At 42.5% G+C, this 9,416-nt stretch overlaps 1 protein-coding gene across 1 annotated transcript; it reads left to right on the forward strand.

Annotated features, from left to right (window-relative positions):
- The first annotated feature begins 6,846 nt into the window (after positions 1 to 6,846).
- On the forward strand, positions 6,847 to 8,919 carry LOC102789076 (protein shisa-like-2A). The gene is made up of 3 exons (XM_006786906.2): positions 6,847 to 7,200; positions 7,653 to 7,792; positions 7,968 to 8,919. The coding sequence occupies exons 1-3, from the start codon at positions 7,019 to 7,021 to the stop codon at positions 8,147 to 8,149; spliced, it is 504 nt and encodes a 167-aa protein (XP_006786969.2). The 5' UTR covers positions 6,847 to 7,018; the 3' UTR covers positions 8,150 to 8,919.
- Positions 8,920 to 9,416: the final 497 nt, after the last annotated feature.

Below are 9,416 nucleotides of genomic sequence, written 5' to 3' on the forward strand. Positions count from 1 at the left end.
TGGAGGAAACGGAGGACCCAAAATGCAGACAGCCGATTTGATGATAAGAGTGAGGGTTTAATTTACAGCGTACAAATAACAGAACTGAGGGCAGGACAGAACATAAACCTAAACTGGGTGAGCTAAATAACAACCGGATCATACAAATGGGGTGGGAGGCAGAGAGACACAGACGAGGAACAGACACCATGAAACACAGACGAGCCGACAACGAACACAGACCGACACCCACTATATATATATACACACACACGGTAATCGGGTAATGGCAGACAGGCGGGGACACAGCTGGAACCAATGGACATAACGAGACACAACCCTACAAAGTAAAACAGGAAACACACAGACTGTTTTACATAACAACACGGGGACATGAACAAAGCACCGAGGACAGACACAGGTAGGGCTGAATATACATTAAACTCCAGAAAACACAAAACGCTGGGTCAGAATGACCCAGGACCATGACACTTTCAAAGTTTTTTGAAAGTTTTTTTTTCAGGGTTCAACCCTGGGCTGGATCTGGGGAAAACGCAGCAGGCAGAGGAAAAACACCAGCTGCTCACCCAGACCTTGAGAGTACCCGAGGCAACCGATCCAGCTCAGACCCGTGACTACACCTCAAAAAAATCAATAAGAAGGACAAGAAAACAGAGGAGTGGAGTGTATTGGTTTGATTTGAGAAACATGGAATGTTGGGTGAATACTTAGGGAGGCTGGTAACTTTAGCTTGTCTGCCGCAGGGCTAATGACAGTGGCCACTTAATAACGGTCGATGTAATGTGGGGCAAACTTGTGTGATAGTGACTTTAGCAGAATGTCTTTAACTAGATCTATCGCTATCTCCATGAAAAATGATGTTTGGAATCCTAGGGAATTTTAGAAAGGTGAGAGACCACTAGCAGAAGCAGTGAGAGAATTATGAGTGTACTCTACCCAGGTTTGATATGATGATGACCCTGTTGCCGGGTGGTGGGAGGTGATACAGCAGAGAACGATTCCAGTTCTTGATTTACATGTTCAGTTTGGAGGTTGGTCTAGGGATGGTAACTGAAATTGAGACTGACCTGGGCTGCAAGTCGAGAAAAAAAAGAACTTCCAGAACTGCGAGGTAAACTGGGAACCACAATCTGAAAGTATTTCAACAGGGATTCCAATGGAGCTGGAAAACATGATCAGTCAAGAGTTTGGGGTTTCAGCAGCACGGGGTAATTTGTCCAAAGCAAGAATGGGAGTGGAAGTGAATAATTGCTTCAGTAAGGAAAAGACGGACTTTGCTTCAGTGGACCAGATGAAAAGAATCTGTGGAGGTGAGGTGAGTTAGGGGTGTGGCTACCTGACTGTAGGTATGGATGAAGCGCTGATATAAGTTAGCTAAGCCGAGGAACTGTTGTCCATGTCTGCAAGTAGTGGGAGCGGGCCGGTGAATGCTAGGATCTTAGCGGGGTCCATCTTCAACTGTCCCCCTGCCAAAATATTGCCCAAGAAGGTGACTGACGAAGAGTGGAACTTCAGCCTTGATGTACAGATGGTTTTCCAACAGCCACTGCAGAACTTCAGGGACGTGTACTCTGTGCTCTTTCGGGGTCTTGGAAAAAGTCAAAATGTCATCAAGGTAGACAAACACAAAAACATTTAGAAAATCCCTTAGAACATTGCTGACAAGGACCAGGAAGACTGCTGGGGAGTTAGTGAGACTGAATGGCATAACGAAATACTTGAAATAACCTAACAGGGTGTTGAAGGCTGCCTTCCATTCATTCCCTTCATGGAAGTGAACCAGGTGATAAGCATTACGTAAGTCAAGTTTAGTGAAAACTGTGGCACCATGGATGGGCTCAAAAATGTGGGATTAATAAGTGAGAGAGGGTATTTGTTTTTAATTGTAATTTCGTTCAGCCCCCGGAAATCAATATGGAGGGTCCTATCTTTCTTAGACTTAAAGAAAAAACTAACAAATACCAGAGATGAAGATGGACGGATGTTACCAGCTGCCAGAGATTTCGGATATATTTTTCCATGGCCTCTCTCTCGTGTCGAAACAGATTGCAGAGCCGGCTGGATGATAGAGGGGCTCTATAGTACAATCACCGTGGCGATTCGGTGAAAGAGACAATGCTTTGGCCTAACTGAATATTTCATGGAGGTCATGGTATTTAATGGTGGAGAGATTTGGTGGGGATAAGGCAGCAACACAGGAGTTCCAGGTCACAGTGGGTAGTGCAGAAGTGAGTGCAGCTAGCACAGTTAGCCAAACAGAAAGGACACCAACTTCAGATCCTATGACCAGGCAAGTCAATGTGAGGGTTGTGCTTTTGAAGCCAGAGGTAGCTGAGGATCACGGGAATGTCTGTGAGGTGAATGTAAAGAACGTGAGAGTCTCCCGGTGGTTGCAGGACATGATTGGACTGACAGGTTCAGTTTGGTGGATTATAGTTGCGAATCCTTGATTGTTTAGAGGGGTAGCAGGAATTGGTGGGATTTAAAGGAACAAAAGGGAGACGCAACTGGTTAGCTAGTTCAATATGTATAAGATTTTGCTCTACCCTAGAATCTACAAGAGCCTGTAGTGTCCGAGTGACATGGTTTAGGATAGGAGTTACAGGTAGCAATAACTGGGGTTTAGTAGATGTCAGGGATCTGCCCACTCGTATCCCTTAACCTACTGGCAGGAGGAGCCTTTTGGATCAACTGGGCAAGAGGCGATGAAGGCGGCCTGCAATATAAGCATTTCTCTTCTGCAGTTAGCCACGAACTACCTATTGGGATGGGCTCGGGATGCGGTTCGGTTGAGAGGGAGAGAGGAGGTGACAGAGCGGAAGTTGACACCTCCCACAGCAAAATTAGTATGGATCGGATCGGGCCCATACAATGTGCGTACACATGGCCCACATACCGCAAAGAATGATGGCCCTTTGGTGGCTCAGATCTGGTTTGCCAGAGGTGGCCAACACATGGGCCAGCACAAGGCCAGTTGCAGACACACTGCTGGCCCTATGCTGGCCCAGAACAGTTTCAGCTCTGGCCCCAGATGTCAGCCTAATGTGTACCTTAATCAGGCCATGTAATATTAACATGTGCCGTATTTAGCACAGATTAAAAATGTCTCAACAAAGCTAATGAAGCAAATTTATTTTGAATGGAATAATTTATATAATTTAAAATTAACAATATATCAAATAATACTGGAACATAATAGTGCAATAAGTAACATGACGAAGCTCTGTTCAGACAGTGAATGGACTGATTCTTATATAGCGCTTTCCTACTCTCCCAGATTACTCAAGTGCTCTATAAAACATGCCACATTCACCCACTTTCTCTAAGCTGAATGCTTCCTAACTATATTCATACACATTCACAGTCCTGAAATACAGACTTTAGGAGCCAGGGATCAAACCACTAACCTTCCAATCAGTAGGTGGCCTGCTCTACCTCCTGAGCTACAGCCACCCAGTGGTAAACATGAGTAAACCCTCACTAGGTTTTGGATAAAGTGTACACTCACAAACCTGTCAAACCTGCATTTGAATCATTGGCTACCATAGCAGTATAGCAACATGGCATTTGGGTCTTCTAACTAAAATGGGAAAATAGGAACATAAACAGTGCCATCATTGCCAGACCTGGCCCACATCTGGTTGACATACACCCTGCCATGTCATCAGTCGGTCAGAAGTGCCAGCTTGATGCCGGATCCGGGCCAGACCTGTTTTCTATGAGCCTGGGTCACATAAACCAAACCACAATCCGGCCAGATATGGCATGCCATCACATCTACGCCAGGCCTGGCCCATATCTGGATGACATACCAGTTACCATGCCAGAAGTCAGCCAGCAGTGCCGGCTTGACACCAGATCCGGACCAGATCTGTCTGCTATGTGGGCTGAAGCGGCGGTGCGGAGATGGAAATTGGAGACAAACAGAAGAAAGTGCGGTGGGACTTATAGTTCTTTCTGGCCTCTCTTTCCTTCAAGCGATTATCTGTCCTAAGGGGGAGAGAGATCAAATCCTTGAAAGAGGAAAGGTCATCACGGGAGGCTACATGATCCCTCACCTGATCATTGAGGGCCTGGAGAAAAACTCCCTGGAAGGCATAATCGGAGCCAGCCTCTGGCTAGTCTGGAGAAAAACTCCCTGGAAGGCATAATCGGACTAGCCAGCCTCTGGCTAGTCCGATTATGCCTTCCAGGGAGTTTATCTGCTGGCGTCTGCTGTGTACGAAAGTCAGTCACAAACTCCACAACACTACGCTTCCCCTGCTGTATATTTTGTAGTTTCTTAGCTGTGCTGCTCTCAGAGATGAGGTGAGAGAAATTTAATTTTAATTCTGACAAAAACTCATCATGGGGGCAGGAAGAGATCGGGTGGAAAGAAAATCAGCCCATGCAAGTGCTTTTCAGCATTCCCACTACACAAAGAACCAATAACCAGTAAAGAACGAATATTTAATTGTATCTTTAGGTGCTTAGTTTGTTCCCATCTATGAAAAATACCAAAGAAAACACAGTCTGACAGGCGTGGAATATAATTTTAAAGTCATTTAAGTCATTCCTAAAGAGTTGTTTACCAAATACTTTGCCTTTACAAATATCATCTCAGCATAATGTGCACTCCATCATTAAAAATAAATCTGAGGAACCTGGAAAAGTGGAGGATGAAAGAAGAATTGGCAAGCCTAAAAAACCATTTCCAACAAAAGAGAGTGTGTCAAAAACATTCTTAAGAAAGGGAAACGGGAAATAAAGGCTGAGGTGTGCCAAATTACACAAAAAATGACTGAAAATCTGTGGCAACAGGGAGTTTGTGGAGTTATAGATGTATCTAAATTTGCAATACTTGGTTCAAATTGTTATCAATATGTATGTAGGAGGAGGTCTGAAGAGAGGTACAACAGTGAGTGTCTACAGTCATCTGTAAAACCTTGTGGAGTCTTTGTCATAGTTTAGGGCTGCATTTCTATGTATGTTTGAACGCTTTAATAAATCACTGCATCAATTTTCCAATTTCCTAACAAAATATAAAAAATAAGGAGCTCAAGAATACTGCATGGGACTTTAGTTGTCATGAAGGAGGAAATTAGCTATAAAGACTAACATAGTTTTATAAGCCAGGCAATTAATGCCTATTTCTGGTTTAAAAAAATAAATGAATTACAAAAAAACCTCGACATTTAAACAGCCTTATGTGGAAAGTCATACAACAAATTTGGCAGCTGTGCACTGGCTTCATTTTTAGCCAAGGTTGACACTCAATGCAAGCAGTCTTACTGAGAAGCAGATGCAGAAGACTTTGCACCAGTAATGAGCCTTTTCATACAACCGCTGTGCTTCTGTTGACCTTTTTACAGTACAATCAATAACAGACACGCCAAAAAAAAAAAAAAAAAATAGTATTCAGTACTATTGATTGGAAATGTGGTCAAGTTTACAGTTCTTTATGTCATATCTCTTGATGATGACTCAGGAAGTACATTTAAGTCTACCTAACTAACTTAGGCTACAATTTAAAAGGTTTCTTTGCAATGAGAATAATTTGTCATTAAGACAAAGACAGGATAGTTGTGAACATGTTCTATTGCAGTCTCTTTTCAATAATGACTCTCTAATATGAACTAAATATCCTCAAAAGCTTGAGATGTATGACATAGAATTGTGATCACTCTAAATGATCTTTAGAGACAGGTGTCACCAGGTGTATATATATCTGTGTGTGTGTGTGCTTCAAGAAATGGTTAGTTATTTGCTGCACGTACCTGCATAAGGCTCGAGGAAAAAGCTATATGCATTAAACTCTCTCTGTGCAGCTGCTCCCTGGTTGAGCATATATGGAGTTGGGAACAAAATGTTTTTTGTATTTGCACCCTATTTATATTTTTATTCCCACAGTGTAGAAGCAACACCTCTGGAACATCACTTAGAATTAAAAGTCCGTGGAGTAGCCTGCTTTAATTATCACAGCACTGCTTGATTGCTGCCATAACTTACAGATAATATTCTGCCCACCAGCTGTTCAGCGTTGTGAAGCTAAAATGATCAGATGGGCACAGAGCTCTGTCATGCTCTCTACTGCATTGCTGTATCTTAAATTAAATATTCCAACAATAATCATACTATTTAAAACCTCAGAGTACTTGGAGTGAGCCAGTGTGTGTGTGTGTGTGTGTGTGTGTGTGTGTGTGTGTGTGTGTGTGTGTGTGTGTGTTCAGGTCTTTCTCATGTTGTGGGGCCCTGAACTTGTCACATAATGGGGACATGTTTCTTTATGGGAACCAAAAGCAAGTCCCTTTGATGTTATTCGGTCATGTTGTACGGTTGAGGCTGGGTTAGGTGTAAGAAGTAAATACTTCATCTGCTGTAGGTGAACTGAAGAACTAAAGGCAGTGCTGACACATCTCATTAGCGTTCCCATCCCCGTATTAGCTCCTGAAAAGGACTCTCTGACTTCAGTGATCTCCAGCCTAATATTCAGTTAGATTTTAGCTTGTGAACCGTCCAGGGTGCACCCCGCCTTTTGCTAAGTCACAGCTGGGATAGTCCACTATCACATTATAGCACACGTCATAAATTGTAAATGCAATGAATGAAACACTGTATTAAAGTAAGGTTATGGTCAGGCAACTCTATCCTTGGAGTTCGATAGAGTCTCCAGAAAAAGACCAGTGCCACGTCCTCGAAAGTCACGAAGTCAAGGATATGCATTCTCATGTTTGCGTGTGTGACTGGAGAGAGAGAGAGGGGGGGGGGGGAGAGGGAGCGAGAGAGAGAGAGGGAGAGAGAGAGATGTAGGAGGTTGGTGGGCGCTGCAGTTTTCTTCAAATTCAAAGTTTTTCACCTCCATCTCTCTGCGCGTTCACTCACTGAGAAACACGCTGCCGATGAAAAACAACGCGCTGCTCCACTGCTCTAACCACTGGGCGCGCTCTCACGCAGGAACATTCCTCTTCTATTCCTCCAGCCGCTCATTAAGTGTTTTTTCTTTCTTTCATTTTCTTTTCCCCCCTCTTTCTGTTGCAACATGAGCGCTGAATGCAGCAGTTACTACAGCGCTGACGGGGTGTTCGTGGACTCGTTCTCCTGTCCTAAACCAGGGAATGCTGCCGCTGCCATCTACTGTTGTGGATTTAACGATATTAAATATTGCTGTGATGATGCAAACAGTTTTTTCCCGTATGAGTACGGGTACATGTGGTGGCTCAGGCAAGTGCAATTTCCACTTTCTTCTCCATTTCTTTTCTTTTCTGCATTAAAAAAAATAAATAAAAATAATGTCTTTATTATCAGTAGATGAGCTAATCACTAATAATCAATATTTTCTTCATTTTTTTATGTTTACTTTTTTGCGCAATAAAAGCCTCACTTAACTGACATTACTGAACCCTTAATCTTTGAGAAAACCAATTGCCTCTGTTCCTGCTGTTCCTTGAAGACTTCAGTTCATCCATTCACTGCATAAATAACTCGTTTTCGTTTTAATTCTTTTTTTAATAAGACCCTTCTAAGGAATGCACTTAAAAATATTTAGCAGATAAAAAAAGTTGTCTTTCACGTTCATTGTGTTTTTTTTTAATCCTCACATCAGTCAGTGTCCTCTCCTCTCTGTTCATTAAGGGATCCGGTTAAAAAGATGTTTTTCTCTCTTCTCCTCTCAGTATCGGTGCTCTGGTCGGTCTGTCTATAGCAGCGGTCGTCCTCCTTGCTTTCCTCATCACTGTGTGTGTCCTCTGCTACCTCTTTATCGTCACCAAACCCACTCGTCGTCTTGACAACGGCCTACCCCTAAGAGCGCCAGGTTAGTATGAATCCTCTCCTGAATTCCTTCTGATGATAGGAATTTATTTGTTTGTGTAATTTCTGACAAAATCTCAACATTTTTACTTTTTTATTTTTATCAGTGTTGAAGTCTTTTACAGAGAGCTCGTAATAAATCATTTTATTCTGTGCAACTGTCTGTGGCTTCTTGGCAGGAGATCCCAGTGAGGGGCCGAGTCATGTGAGGGTGCTCTGCGCAGCTGCTCCACAAAGATTCAAAAATCCCTTTGTGAACAGGAAGGTGGATTGTGACAATCAGTCGCCAGACCCAGAGCACCTTTTCCAGAGGTGTTTTACACCCACAGTCACTGGAGTGAAAGTGGAAAGTCCTTCATAAATTACTCTTTTTTTTTTAAATATAAGGACAGCAGCACTCTGTCAATAAGGTAAATCAATGAGGAAACAGCCTTTTGGTACCAGTGGACAACTATGAATGAGAGGAAAGTAACTGATACGGTGGCTGAAAGGAGTATATACTGAGTAACACAACTTTAGACTAGTAGTAAGAAGCACACGCTCAGAAGGCTGTGACGTTTCTCGCCTTGTTGACATTTTTCATGCATTAAAGTCGTCTTTCCTCGTGGCCTCCTCACGGGTGGAAATTACCTATCCTCCATCTTTTTGGAAACTAATGCATAAATTTGGCTTTCTGAAAGCCAAAGATTCATTTGAACAGATGAATCATTGAGTCATATGCAGTTTACAGTGAGGACATACAGTTTTAGGCACATTTATGTGCTGAAGATGTTGCATTTGGGTAAGAGAAAGCCAAGCTAGTGTTTTAAGTCGGAAGGCACTCTGATTTGAATCTGCTACATTTTACTCAGGGACTGAAGGATTTGTGGGAGTGAAACGTTCCCAGCACAACACAGAACTGCACCATCAATTGACTTTTCAGATCTTTAAAATGGCTTATGTTTACATTCTCTGGACAAGCAACCTCAAGTAAAACCCTTTGTGATGGCTGGAGGTGGGCTTGGATTGTTGGGTATCTCTTATTCTGACACTGGAGTTTGTGGTTTATATTCTGTGTCCTGCTGGCAGTCCGGTACAGGTTTCTTATAACCACAGTCATCATGTTTCTCTAACATAACCAACAAGGATTCTGCTGAATCAGTTAACATGAAGGAGTCTGATTGTAGCGTAATTCTCACAGATTTTAGAGTTAAAATCGCATCGCTGTATACCTGAATCACTTTTAAAGGATACCATTGTTAGTCATTATTATTGTGAAGAATGAACCAGTCAACGTATGCTGTGTGCTGTACAGTCTCACATAAACAAAACCTCATTTATTGCATAAAATCTGGCAGGAGAGGATCTAACACAGACGGTACTCTGATTAAAAAGCTGAATCTGAATGGAATAGTGAGGTGCTACATCAGTGAATCACATGCAAGCATAAATTCCTGGGGGAGTACATTTCCACTAATAAACTGTGATCATTATGGCATAAGATCTATTAACTGGTGATGGCAACAAATGTTTAGAATCGTAAAATTTTGTCTGAGTACTGTTAAGTTCTGTCCAGTGTTTTTGCACATCAAAAGCCTTCAAATTCATGCATCTGCTACTGAAATGGCACTTTGCAGCTGTATTTAATG

The sequence above is a fragment of the Neolamprologus brichardi genome, chromosome 18, assembly GCF_056152115.1.
Source record: "Neolamprologus brichardi isolate AB-2024 chromosome 18, ASM5615211v1, whole genome shotgun sequence".
NCBI lineage: Eukaryota > Metazoa > Chordata > Actinopteri > Cichliformes > Cichlidae > Neolamprologus > Neolamprologus brichardi.